The sequence below is a fragment of the Quercus lobata genome, chromosome 6, assembly GCF_001633185.2.
Source record: "Quercus lobata isolate SW786 chromosome 6, ValleyOak3.0 Primary Assembly, whole genome shotgun sequence".
In the NCBI taxonomy this organism is placed as follows: Eukaryota; Viridiplantae; Streptophyta; class Magnoliopsida; order Fagales; family Fagaceae; genus Quercus; species Quercus lobata.
In genome coordinates, this window is record NC_044909.1 from 2,655,826 (window position 1) to 2,670,635 (window position 14,810).

The 14,810-nt window shown below is 36.3% G+C and overlaps 1 protein-coding gene across 1 annotated transcript; it reads left to right on the forward strand.

Annotated features, from left to right (window-relative positions):
- The first annotated feature begins 8,616 nt into the window (after nucleotides 1–8,616).
- LOC115993820 (phosphatidylinositol transfer protein 3) lies at nucleotides 8,617–12,784 on the forward strand. The gene is made up of 7 exons (XM_031117799.1): nucleotides 8,617–8,843; nucleotides 9,063–9,180; nucleotides 9,548–9,636; nucleotides 9,724–9,770; nucleotides 9,881–9,969; nucleotides 10,862–10,995; nucleotides 11,696–12,784. The coding sequence occupies exons 1-7, from the start codon at nucleotides 8,745–8,747 to the stop codon at nucleotides 12,392–12,394; spliced, it is 1,275 nt and encodes a 424-aa protein (XP_030973659.1). The 5' UTR covers nucleotides 8,617–8,744; the 3' UTR covers nucleotides 12,395–12,784.
- Nucleotides 12,785–14,810: the final 2,026 nt, after the last annotated feature.

The following is a 14,810-nucleotide window of genomic DNA, read 5'->3' on the forward strand; positions in this document are numbered from 1 at the left end:
GTAATAAATGCCAAGAATTCATCATATTGTCTTGGAAGTGGTATTTCCTAAAATTTTTCCTAGAAGTTTCACAGAAATTTCTAGAAGCGAAAAACGAGGAACCATAATTTTTAATTTTTCATATATTATACTCCATAGTCCATACCTCTAGTCAATGAAGGAAAATACCATGTTGTGCCCAGAAGTCCTAAATTGACAAGATCCCCTATTGCTTGTATTCCATCCAAATAAAGTTGTAGCAACAGACAGAAAGCTACCAAATCAACACGGCAAATTGGTAGTTTTATATAGTACTTTTCTTTTATTCACTGTTTTCCTTTTAACCTTAATTTGTTTTTAATGGGGATAGCGATAGTGAAAGTGAGAGAAAGAGAGAGAGAATAGAAGCCAGAGAGGAAAGCAATACGATGTTTTTGAATTTAAATGGTAATGATTCAACCATGATATTGATTTAGGTTTGGAATATGGGTGATGTGTGGGGTGTGATAAGCACATGATCAAGGAAAAGAGGGAAGAGAGTAAAGGAGGGAGGGTTTATGTTTCAAAATTTGAAATCAATAAAAAAAGGGTTTTTAAGGGTAGGTGAATGAGACTAAGGTAGAAACTTTAGAGTACACTTGGGCCACGTGAGAGGGTTGTGAAGCAACAACATCATATCCCCCAAAGTCATCTTATTATGTCCAATATTGTCAACCTAATTGGTACCTAAATAGTTGTCAAATATTTGTATATTCCAAGAGAGAGAGAGAGAGAGAGAGAGAGAGAGAGAGAGAGAGAGAGAGAGAGAGTTCTTTTTCATACAAAAACAAGAAAAGTAAGAAGCTTAGGTAAAGAGAAGAATCTCTCACACATTTGAATGGGGACAAATGAAACAAATCTATCACTAAATACCACCCTTTGTGTTATTATTTTAATTATCACGATAAAGCTATACAAGCTTTAGCTTTGGGAAGCCCAACTTTACTTAGCCTAAACTACGCTTTGGCTATGCTTAAACCTTGTTTATCCTAAGCCCCCACAAAAGGCACAAAACCCCTCTTTATTTAGTTAAGCGACGAGTATTTGCTTTTAATTTGGGGTTTTATTTTGACTTAAGATTTCGAAATTGAGCAAGCGGCCAATTCTAGACAATTAAATTAATATTTTTATTATCCAAATATAGCTCAAGTTAAAATTAAGATTTGAGAAAGAGAGTGAGAGACAATGAGACATTGCTAAATAACGTATATGACACGTGGAGAATGTCCTGGACTATGTGGGACTTTGCTAAGTGTAGAAAATTAAAGGTCTCCGCCGTAGCAACAACGGACTTAGACTCTTAATTTAGAAAACAATGGACGGCAAATATCAATGTTTTGACTTATGGGACTATGTGAAGTGTTTAATGTTCAATGTCTCTTGTGTTTTCACACCCATTAATCCTCCAACATGTGATGCAATAGTTAATGCCTAAGTAGTAGTACTTATTGGACACATTAATCCCCTCTTTTTGGGTCTGAAAAGCGAAATCAATGTGTCAATGTAATACTAAATTTCTAAATCTATGTTTTATTTATTTATATTTTTTAAGAGATTCAAAATTTTTGGTGTCCGCTTGCCCCTGATAATAGCTTTTTATCATTAAATTAAGACACCGATCAGTTTTTTGTATAAGCGGGAATTGAATCCCAAATCTCTTATTCAACTATTAGAGATTTTACCAGTTGAGTTAACTGGAACTTACTTCTAAATCTATGTCTATGTTTTAAATTGTTACATTAGTGTTGGGTTATAGATTGACCCCATTTAATTAATTTAATTACTCATTGATTAATTAGATCAACTTATATACAAGTAAGTGCATTTTGATAAAGGATATATATGTTAATTATATAAAAATATGACCCTAACAATAAGGAAAAGCAGAACAATGTGTCAATGTAGTACTGAATTTCTAAATCTATGTCTATATGTTAAATTGTTACATCAAAGAAAAACAAAACAATGTGTCAATGTAGTACTAAATTTCTAAATCTATATCTATGTGTTAAATTGTTACATCAGTAAAAGAAAAATAATGTCTCAACGTAGTACTAAATTTCTGAATCTATGTCTTTGTGTTAAATTGTTACATCAAAGAAAAGCAAAACAATTTGTCAAGGTAGTACTAAATTTTCTGAATCTCTGTCTATGTGATAATCCAAATAAAACATGTCATGTAACATCATAACGGTTTTATTGACACCAAAGGAAATGTGATATGATAAAAGTCAACAAGTATTTTCAAAAAAGAAGAAGCCAACAAGTAGTACCTAACGACTAGTAATTAAATTCCAACAAAATTCTGGCCAAACTGAAGTACCTGTAAACACTATTTAACTTTCACTCATATATCTGATTATCCCGCGATATCCGTTCACGTGTTCAAGTTTATTTTTATTTTTTTGGCTTCATGCATCATCACACACATGTAGTCCTTACCAAGACAAATTGTACTCTTTTTTGTAATTACATCCAAATGCCACTGCAGCCGTTTCACTTACATTCACATAGCCCTCACTTTCACTTTCCCTTCGAGAAATGAGTTAGTACTGTACAACAATAGTGTTGAAGTTGAAAACACAATAAATTTCACAATATTTAAGGAGTCAGTTTGTGATATATAAGTTGTGCAACATCACTTTTATATGTAACTAGTCGGAAACCCGTGCAACGCACGGGATATTACCTATTTATAATAGACTAAAATAATTTTATAAAATTTTAAATTGATTATGAAACTATATTATTGCGTGAATTGCTCCTATTTTTTTGAGTTACAATTTGATGAATAAGCCATTGCCTGAACATGTAATGGATTGCAAAAAATCTAGCTAACAAATTTAGATATTGAAAAAAAATAACTAAAAAATTCTAGTGTTAAAACGTCCGAAAGGGAAAAAAAACATATATATATATATATATGTATATATTTATATATATGACTACCAAATAGAGAAAATATAAGAGAAAGATAGGTTACTTTCAAGAGAATAATCCATAGTTATAACAATTGAAATTTGCTAAACTGTTTCAAATATTGCAAAAAATTGAACCCAAAAATTTAGATGGTCAAACTTTCAAAAGACAATAAAATTTAAAATCAAAAGATTCAGAACCTAGAAATTATAAAAACAAAATAAAAACAAAAAGTCATTATTGCGAGACAATTTCAGTAAGGATGGAAAGCTTTTCTAAGTTTTTTTTTTATCCAATTCTTCCTAATTGATGAAAAAATTGGTTCAAACACTGTCAAACACTTTGAAGGTGCAAATAATATAGGCTTCCAACATAATCTTTAATTAATAAACAAAGAAGCATAACACCATAAGAGAAAACATAAGATAGCATATAGTGCATATACCTTACCCCATAGCTGTGAAAAAATATCCACACAAAAGGAATTGAAAACTTGTACAACAAATGCAATAAGCTACTTTTGATGTGAGACAACCTAACATAGCATCTTTGAACCACGCATAAAGTTAGCAAACTTACCACAATACTTGTAGTTATACTATATATTGTAAAGTACTTCTCCATTGCCAATGAAAGTCATGTAAAATCTCATGGGGCCTGGAAGAACAGACAGCCGCAAGATCACCTCCGCAAGATCACCTCCACCAGACACAAAACAAAAGCAAAAAAAACTTATTCACAAAAAAGAGAAAAAGTTATAGCAAGCGTACCAAAGAAATTGAAGCTTAGGATTTTCTCTCTTAGTGGAGACAGACAGAGGAGATTGCTTTAGGGTTTTCAAAGATTTTGTCTCTTATATATATATATATATATATATATAGATGTGGGGATCATTCGATTAATAGGCCCCTAGGATTCAGAATGGGTTCAGGATTGTTGGGCCAGTGGCCCATCGGAGGCCATATACCCATCCGAGGACACCATCGTCCTCGGCAGAACGCGTCCGAGGACGATCAGGACGTGGTCTCGTTGCGATCAAATCTCAGAATTCAGTCATCTCAAAGGATAGAGTATCCGACTAAAGATGAAAGAGATAAGGCAAACAAATATCTGAGGCTACAGCTACCTCCGCATTAATGACCTCTCAACCAACTCTCTGGTCGCATTAATGTGGAAGTGATACCTGAATAGTGGGGAAGCAGCCTTACAGCTGCCTAGAGGAAGTTCCAGGAGTTGCCAGATGGGACAGAAAGAAATCCTCCGAACCCAACCTACACGTGTGCGGCGAGGATGGAGCGCCAAGGGAGATATATAAACTAAAAAAAGAACATGAAAAAGGGGGGATCGGGAAAAAGAGAAAGGAGAAGAAAAAGAAACGGGGAGAACGAGAGAGAAGAAAGTAAGAAGGGAAAGGGAGAGAGTTTTACTAGTCACTAAAGAAAGACGTTCGTTATACCAACTCTAAAACCTTAAACGGGCTTGAGGGTAAATCTTGGAGGTAGATACCACAGTTAACCTAGTTCTTTACGCCCACGCTCTACAAATCATATTGTCTGGGCCTTTTACGTACGAACCCAATACTGTTTAGGTTCGTCACTAAAATCGTGTCCTTACAATTGGCGCCGTCTGTGGGGAGAGCTTGTGTTAGCTTGTACAACCTCTGATATAACATTTCCGATGGAAGGAGTGGAACTACCTCCTCCCGCATCGGGGCTGCAACAGGATGATGTTAACTTGCACTAGGCGGAATCAAGGGGCTCTCAGCATGGTGGTCCTCGAAGGAGTCCCGAACGGAGGTTAATCCGGGAGGGGAGCATACATACCACTCATACCACGAGGAGCCATACACGCGGGAAGTGTCACGTTTCCCACGCGAAGCATGGTGGGGATCTGCAACGTGAGATTGCGGATTTGAAGAGAGAGTTGCGCCATGCAAGACGGGAACGTTCCTCACCTCGCTCTGAACTATCATCCGGGGAGTCGGATGGAACTAGCTACAGGCGGAGGTCGAGAACTCCACAGAGCGAGACTTTCTCCTATGAGGAGGAGCGTTGCCATAGGCGTAGGCGTAAAAGTCCAACTAGCAGGGGCTTGGGAAACGATGCCATGAACAAAGCCTTGAGTCAAATTTCCAGGTCACCCTTCACGAGAGGCATAGATGATGCTACCCATCCTCGGCGGTTCAATCAACCTACGTTCTCTCTGTATGATGGCCATTCGGATCCGGTGGAACATGTAAGCTATTACAGCCAGAAGATGGCTATTCATTCCAGGGATGATGCGCTGATGTGCAAGATTTTTCCGTCGAGTTTGGGTCCAACAGCGATGAGGTGGTTCAATGGCTTAAGGGCCAACTCTGTTGGATCTTTCAAAGCACTGACCCAGGCTTTTGGTGCTCGTTTTATTACATGCAGCAGGACCCCTTTGCCGCTGGGGTCATTGCTGACCTTGTCTATGCGAGAGGGCGAGACTCTCAAGAGCTATTCAGATAGGTACTGGGAGATGTTTAACGAAATAGGAGGGAAGAATGACGTTGTGGCCATAACTACTTTCAAAGCCGGCCTCCCGGCTGATCACGACTTGAGGAAATCCTTGACGGGTAAACCTGTTACCAGTGTGCGCCAACTGATGGACAGAATAGAGAAGTACAAAAGGATAGAGGAGGATCAGCTTCAGGGGAAAGGAAAGGCCAAGATGATCCCTCAGGAGAGGAGAGATTTCAGGTCGGATCGTTATAATAACAACCGACCAAGGAGGGACTTTGTTGGCCAGTCGGCCTCGGAAGACGCCCAGGTCGTTAATGCGGTATTTCAGGAGCCTGTTCAGCAGGTTTTGGAGAAGATAAAGGACGAGCCATTTTTCAAATGGCCTAACAGGATGGCAGGAGAGCCTACAAAACGCAACCCGAGTTTGTATTGCCATTACCATCAGGACCATGGACACACGACAGACAACTGCAGGAATTTATGGGACCATTTGGAGCAGTTGGTCCGGGAAGGAAAATTAAGGCAGCTCTTGATTATTTGTAGTCGCCAGGAGAACAGTGAAGACTGGAAGAAGGCAGGTTCAATGTATAAACTCTGGAACCACGTAACCATTAAGGACAAGGTGCAGGTTAGATTTGGGAGCGCCTTTATAGTCATGTGAAGGTTGTGAGCGGTAAAATTCCTGCTCACAAAACAAGAGAAGCCCCCTACCGTTAGATTTGGATCTCACCGTCGAACGTGGGAGACAAGGGAGTTGTTAGAATTTAATGCTACCAAAACCGGGGTGCTGAAGCGTCAGGGGCATGCCCCAAAACGCGCACAGGTGCAGGCTTATGACGTCAAAATCCACCTCTTCTCCTGAAGAGTCGAAAAGTAGGATTTTGAGGGGTCATTGTGGGGATCATTCGATTAATAGGCCCCTAGGATTCAGAATGGGTTCAGGATTGTTGGGCCAGTGGCCCATCGGAGGCCATATACCCGTCCGAGGACACCATCGTCCTCGGCAGAACGCGTCCGAGGACGATCGCGTCCGAGGACGATCAGGATGTGGTCTTGTTGCGATCAAATCTCAGAATTCAGTCATCTCAAAGGATAGAGTATCCGACTAAAGATGAAAGAGATAAGGCAAACAAATATCTGAGGCTACAGCTACCTCCGCATTAATGACCTCTCAACCAACTCTCTGGTCGCATTAATGTGGAAGTGATACCTGAACAGTGGGGAAGCAGCCTTACAGCTGCCTAGAGGAAGTTCCAGGAGGTGCCAGATGGGACAGAAAGAAATCCTCCGAACCCAACCTACACGTGTGCGGCGAGGATGGAGCGCCAAGGGAGATATATAAACTAAAAGAAGAACATGAAAAAGGGGGGATCGGGAAAAAGAGAAAGGAGAAGAAAAAGAAACGGGGAGAACGAGAGAGAAGAAAGTAAGAAGGGAAAGGGAGAGGGTTTTACTAGTCACTAAAGAAAGACGTTCGTTATACCAACTCTAAAACCTTAAACGGGCTTGAGGGTAAATCTTGGAGGTAGATACCACAGTTAACCTAGTTCTTTATGCCCACACTATACAAATCATATTGTCTGGGCCTTTTACGTACGAACCCAATACTGTTTAGGTTCGTCACTAAAATCGTGTCCTTACAATAGATAAGAGACTCCTGTTAGGACTCTCTTTTAATTTAAAATTTTTTTAAATTAAAATGATGATGTGGAAAATTGTGAGAGTTTCAAAGGTTTCGGTTTTTTATATATATATATATATATAGATTATTATTATTATCATTTTTGTTGTATATTAATCACAGCTTATCAATTCAATAGTTAACCAAAAAAAAAAAAAATGTCGTTTGTCTAGCCTTATAACAAATTAATTGTGCAATAACCTCCACCACATATAAAAACTTGAAACTTGGGTAGAAATTAGTTAAAGTTCTTTATGTGTTGTATATTAGGTTTCTCAGTTAAATCCAAATACACAATCCAAATACACAATCATATTGACTTATGAAACAAAAATAATATTATCTTTGTTAGGAACAATGGAATTCAACATACTCATGTTATAGTCTAATAATTCATCTAGTACTCTTTATAGATTTTTTAACGCAAACATTTATAATTCAATTCCCCCTTTACCAACTATACAATTATGCAAAAACAAATCAATATAATTATGAGAAATGTTAACAAATGTCCCTAGGAAAGCTTTTACGGAAAAAATAAAAAAACAATTAATAATTTGACAGCTTTTTTAATTTTTCATAAAAGTAGTGTCACATTTAAAAAAAAATAGTTTGTTAACAATTGCTTTGAGAGTACCCGTTAACAATACTCTACAAATTTGAATTTAATGAAAAACCTAATAAACATTACACCAACCTAAATTTTATCATGAATCTTTAGTTGGCTAAATTAGGAAATTCTGTTAGTATGCGTTTGGATACTCCCTGTGTCCGACAATTTTTGCATTTTTAGCTTTTTTTTTTATCAGTGCACCAAGGCATATGAACAGTAATCGCAGAGATTGAGGGCATCCGTTAACAATACTCTACAAATTTGAATTTAATGAAAAACCTAATAAACATTACACCAACCTAAATTTTATCATGAAACTTCAGTTGGCTAAATTAGGAAATTCTATTAGTATGCATTTGGATACTCCTTGTGTCTGGCGTTTTTTGCATTTTCAGCTTTTTTTTTTTGGACCAGTGCCTGGTGCATTGTTCATGTCCCATGAATAGTGCACCTAGGCATATGAACATTAATCGCAGAGTAAAGAGTAACTTTTTTATTATTTTCAGTTTTTACTTTTTAATTTTCAATTTTCAATTAAATAAGTAGTATCCAAACACATCTTTAAATTCTCAAAACGTAAAAGAGTGAAATTAAAGGCAAGCACTAAAAAGCACAACTACAATAAAAGGGATGAGGGGCAAAAGTGGAAGCTAATAATGAGAGTTCCAACGGGTAGTCTCAGTGGGGTTAAGCCAACTGACGTTTTCCGTTACTAATCACTCTCAAAACCATCATTACGATGAAACTACAATGTTTTGGCATTGACCAATGCAGTGAGTGTTGACGTTTTAAACTGAAAAAGCTTTGCTTGTTTATTAGAGCATGCGTATTTGTGTACATAACGGCGTTATTAGCCGTCGTTTGCTATAAATACACCCACTCAGCCCTCACTTTTTATTCATTCAACCAAATCTCAGTTCCAGCACACACACACTCTCTCTCTCAGACTCTCTGAGTGCAAACTGCAAAGTGCAAGTTTTTAATGGTTGCGTGAAGCATAAGTTTGGTATATTAGTGTTTTCTTGAAATGGGGAAGAAAGATCTGCAGGGAGATCAGAATGATGATGCCAAAGTTGAAGCTGTTCTTGAACTTCTCAGAAAACAAGCCCCACTTACAGTAAAACAGGTGGGTTTTTAGCTCACTTGGTTTCTGTTCAGCTTCTTAATATAGCATAGCATAGTATAGTATAGTATGGTATGGTATATTATTATGTAACCCAAATAGTCTGATTTCTGTTCTTTGCTTTCATTATTATGTTGCACCATGTACAGTAAAGTTAGCTCATTTTTCTGAAACTTTGGGTTATAAACTTGTTTTGTGGGCCATTTTTGTTCATGAATATAGGAGAAGTTCTGCAACAAAGCTTGTGTAGAACGGTTTCTACAAGCAAAAGGGGATAATGTGAAGAAGGCTGCGAAGCACTTGAGAGCCTGTCTTTCTTGGAGAGAGAGTATTGGCACTGGTACATGATACATATATTTCATACATATATATACACACGTTTGCAATATTTTTCATCATCTTTGATCTTCTTCTTCTTATTCTCAAAAACTTTTCCTGTTTGTTCGCTGCAACTTTTCTTTTGGCTGCTATACCGATTTTATCTTTTTGTTTCTCTATGCAAAGAATCTTGCTTTTTCACTTTGAATTAAGCGTTAAAGTTAAAAATCCTAGTAATGATTAAAGCCACTACAGCTTACCAAAAAAAAAAGATTAAAGCCACTACTCCACAATACCCCACAAAGTGAAAAAACAAAAATCAAATTTTTATGTCTTTGGTTATTAAATTTAATTATCTCTTTGCTTTTTCTTTTCTTTTTTGGATATAGATAATTTGATAGCTGATGAGTTCTCGGCTGAGCTAGTTGAAGGTGTTGCTTTTGTGGCTGGTCACGATGAAGAATCCAGACCCGTTTTGGTAAACCCTTTTCTCTCTAAGTTTCTCTTCAAAAATGCATGAAAGTGAGTATAGTAACCGAGAAAATATATTTCACCATTGTTACAGATTTTCCGGATCAAGCAAGATTACCAGAAATTCCATTCCCAGAAACTGTGAGTAACCAAACACAAACCATATATATATTTTAATTAAAATTGTAACAAACCATATATATTTCATAAATACGAGATTCTAATATTTATTATTTTTTTGAATATTGAAGGTTTACTCGTTTGCTGGTGTTTACACTGGAAGTGGCAATTCAAACCATGCCAAAATCTGTAGAGCAATTGGTTCTTCTTTTCGACGCAAGTAAGTTTACTATATTACCCTTTCACATATTCATATATAGGTTTGAAATTAGTGTGGGTGTGGGTCTAGTTTGGTCATGTTGTACTATTGACCTTAAATCTGTACCCTTGTGTATCAGCCTCTGCCTAGTTAACGAATGAGACCGAGGCACGCCAATTCTGTAGTAGAACCGGCAATGTCTGAGGTATTCTCAGAAAGTGTCCGGAGTGCCCCTGATGTGTCGTGGTCTAAAACCAAATTTATGGTCTGGTTGTTCGGGGGTATTATCGGGAATTGAAGCTTATACTCCTAGAATTAGTCAATTTCAAAGCCTGTGGCATCCTTAAATATTCGATCCTCAGCAGAAGTACCCAGGATTCTCCTTTTTGCTTTGCCAGTACAGATAAATCATAATTACTTAATTAGCCGCTTTGCTCAGCTTTTTATTCTTCCAACCACCATTAATTAATTGATTATTACATGGGGATTTTGTGTTAAAAATTTAATTATTGTGTTAGGTCCTTGTAGATCACCTCCTAGGGTTTGGCTTGAAAGCAAAACATGTATAAAATTGATCACATATCAAGCTTATTACTCTTAAATAAGTGGAGTTTAAACCTATATCTTTTATTCGATTATAAAAAATTTATTAGTTGAATTGACTAAAATTCATTAAATTAATAAATGTTTTGATTTGATTAAGAGTAATTATAATAGAAGACTCTAATTTATGAAAAAGAAATGCAACACATGTATAAAATTGGTTACATATTAGTCTCGTAACTTGTCAATAGATAAGATCGGATCGAATCTTTGATTTCTTATTTGATTATAAATAATTTATTAGTCGAGTTAATTAAAACTCACTAAATTAATCAATGTTGAGCTAATATGAAATGCGTGGGAAATGCAGGCTTTTTCAGGTCAGCCTCGGCTTTTATGAATTTATTACTGGCAACACTGAAAATTGTAGCGGAGTACTACCCAGGAAGGCTATACAAGGCTTTTGTGATAGACCCTCCATCTCTGTTCGCTTATCTGTGGAAGGTAAGAAAAATTCAAAACCATGCCTTGTTTGGTAGTATCACTTGTACTCTACTGCCAAGCATAACTTACGGACAGTGTCCCCAGCCTACACACAAAAAAAAAATGGTCTTATTATACTGTTGAATCTTAATGCTGCAGTGTGTTTTTGATACTGTTTTGACCACCAATAATGGACTACCTTTATATCCAATCTTAGACCTTTCTAGGTAGGCTATCAGCCTCTAGTCAATTCAAGAAAAACACCATTCCCAAATTTCTATTCTTTTGGTGGGGATTCTTGGTTCTTGCTTCAATATCCCATTGTTGTGTTTTGTGAATCATGTGACAAATAAGGACACCCAAATAAGTGTAACATTATTTTCATATAAATTTGTCATTATACATTTATACTAACTATGCAACTCATTGCTTAAGCTAATCATGTGATTAAATTCAATAGGAGAATGTAAAATATATCACTTTCTTTGAGTCTTAGTGAATTGGACTTCTTTGCTTGTTTGTTTAATTTTGTCAAAAAAAGTTTACAGATTTTCGAAACTAGTTGAAGTTCTAGCTAGGTACTTTAATCAAAAGTCAAGTATAGAAACGTGAACTTCTGACAGATTTGTTTTGAGCTTCTAGATGTCAGAAAAATATGGCTGATCTTTTTGTATATTGAAAATCAAATTTTGAGTGTGTAAATTTTGTTTTATGGTTTCAGGGTGTGAGACCGTTCGTTGAGCTATCAACGGTCACGATGATGGTATCATCACTAGATTTCGAAGAATCATTGGAGTTCAACGATTTCTCAAACTACCCACGAACCTCGTCCCTTCGATTTGACCCTTCGTCATTGAAATCAACGGCCAAGATTGGATCATGCTCTTCTTCCCGCTTTTCCTTCACTGTGTCCCACCACTTTGACTCACTCAAACCTTGGTACCTCAGCTTAACCGACACGTCAGCATCAAAAGTTGGGCCCACCAGCCCATCTCCACTGGGCCCCGCACTGATTTCCCCACTCAATGCTCGGTCATTCTCTTTCGCATCACCGGCTGCCAGAACGCCACGTGGAAGCATCAACGGTGGAGGTAACAGTACGAGGCACACAAGGAAATCACTTTTTCCTCCAACCCCATTGCCACAGCGTACCACGGGCAGTGACTCTAGCAGGATCTCTCACCCGCGGACCCCACGCCCCTCATTCCTCCAATCACCGGCCATGTTTTTCCGCAAGGAGGGCCACATCAGCAGGACCGACAAGTCTCGTGAATCGTTCATTCCATTTTTGAAGTTTTACCGGAGGCCGTATGATGAGATGATTTATAGGTCAAAGATGAGGCCCCCACTTGGTGGTCTAATCTCAATCGTGTCTCCTCACCTCAGACGTCGCCACGTGTCTGTATCACAACGGTTTTGAGTCTGAGTGTCTATGAACACAACTTTTGCTACAACTTTGACATGCGTATAATGATTCACTGATCACAATTGCACTTGTCATTAAGTTGTGACAAATTTGGTGGTCGTAGACGAACTGGGCAATCCTAAAAAGAGAGAGATGTAGTACATATTGAATTAACAAAAAAAAAAGATCGATGACATTACTGCTAATAATTGATTAATTATTTCTCAATTTCAAGTTTCCTCGTGCGTTGATCATCAACACCAAGAAGACGAAAAGAAAGAAAAAATTATACAACGACGTGCTAGGTGGGGTATGAGATGGTGTGCACCATGTCCAATTTTGAGCTTTGTGGCGTTTACTACAATTTACAAAGTTTAAAGTCTACGTTTTGGGGTTTGGAGGAAAGGCAAGAAAAAAGCATGCATGGGAAGAAGGTAGCGTGGTCGAAACGGCGAACATTGAACAATATTTTGCTTTGGAAATCATATGGTGGGAAATAGAACTGTTCTAAGCGTTGAAAAAAAAAAAAAAAAAATCTATGTTTCATTTCAAAGTTGATATATATAAATTTTATTTTTTGTTGTTTGTGAAGATGAGAGTTTTTATATTTGGAGATGATAGAATCTTTTGGACCTACTTGGTTGGACTTTGTTTATAATAAAAAGGAAATTTTAATGACAACATTTGAAAACTTTCATCTTGTAATGTTCTTCTTGTATTACTCAAGTTGGTTTGCTGCTCATATATTTTTATATGTTGGTTTCGATGTTAAGGCAGAGATGGTAGGAATATGTGTCGGGTTTTATTGTTTGAGAAGTCAAAATGGAGTTTTTTATATTTTATATTTTTATAATAACATATATATAATAAAAATGAAACTCAGAGAGTATATTATAAATGGTGTGTCTGATAAGAGAGAGTATGTGCAATATTGCAAGCATTGGGAATTGAAATTGACAAATGTATGTACTGGATTGTAATAATTATACGTTTTTTTTTTATTTTTGGGTATGGTGTTTTGTCGTGAACTTGGTGTCTTTGAGGTATCAAGGTTCCTATCACTCAAGAAGTGATGTTAGAAATTTTGGTGTTTTTCCATTTGGACAATAGTGTTGCCTTCACTTCTCCCTAATTTGGCTTTGTATTTTAGCTTGCTAGTGGGTTTCAATGTGGACAAGGGACTGTGTTTTGTACTGCTACTGTTAGTGTTTGGAATTTATTATGTTGTTGAGCGTCCCTTTCGTTTGTTTTTTGAGTTCCTCTGATGAATATGGACAAGAGGTTGTGATGGCAATACTATGAATTCGCCATAAACTTTACAATTGATTTTTTTTTTTTTGGAACAGTATGATGCATATCCAATGTATGGCATCATTGTGGACTAATCAATGGATGGCAAGGTTATTGATCTTGTTCATTCAGATCTTACAAAATCCAATTTGGCGGAAAAAATGAATGTTGTTAAAACCTGAAATATCAACTATCAGATTACCTTATGAAGATTAATTGGCTCTATCATAAGTTATATAGTCTAACAGCCAATTTGAAAGTTTAAAGGGATAAGTGAGTAGGGGTACGAATGGAAATGATCGAAGGAAATAGTTGCTCATCAGTCATTTCTTAATTTTATTTAGATGTTTTTGAAGTTAAGTAGGGGAGGAGAGTAGTATAATTTTTTTTTGGGTATATTTTAAAAGTTAAGTAGGATTACCTATATAATATCTAAAATTAGTATTTATTGTTACTACATTTTAGTTAAATTCGAGCCAATTTGGTCAACTTCGATCCATTTCGATTTATTCAGTCTATTTTGGTCCACTTTGATTTATTTGGTCTTCTTGGTTGTTTCCTAATAAAAAATTCTCTGTCTAAGACATTACCTTTTGCCAAGAATGGATTCACCATTCATAGCAAGAAAATTGACACTTTTTAAGTGATGAAAAATATAGTAGCTAGAGACAAATAGTAATTTTAGATTTCTAAAAAATGATTTTAGAAATCATCAGATATGCTCACATTGAGAGCTAATCATTGAGTTTACTTTATGAATAGATTTGAGATCTGTGGTATGGATTTAAAAAAAATGCTCTAGAGAAAATTTGGTGTACGTCATACTGTCATGTTATAAATGGATTTTTAACTTGTAATAATAATAGACCTTATTTGTATTCATTCATTGCATTTTTTGAATTTCCAATCTTTTGGACAGTAGAGAAATGTTATTTAGTTATAATGTATATGTATTATTACATTAATGCAAATTATCAACTAGTTATAAAGAATGGTTGAGACCCTCTTTTAATTTCAATTTCTTTTGTCACATTATTCTAAGTTAGATTTCTGCATTTGAATATTACAAAAATGCCAAGCAATAGTTACACAAATGCACACGCTATTTAAGTTCTAATTTTTTTCGTGAGAAAATTTAAGT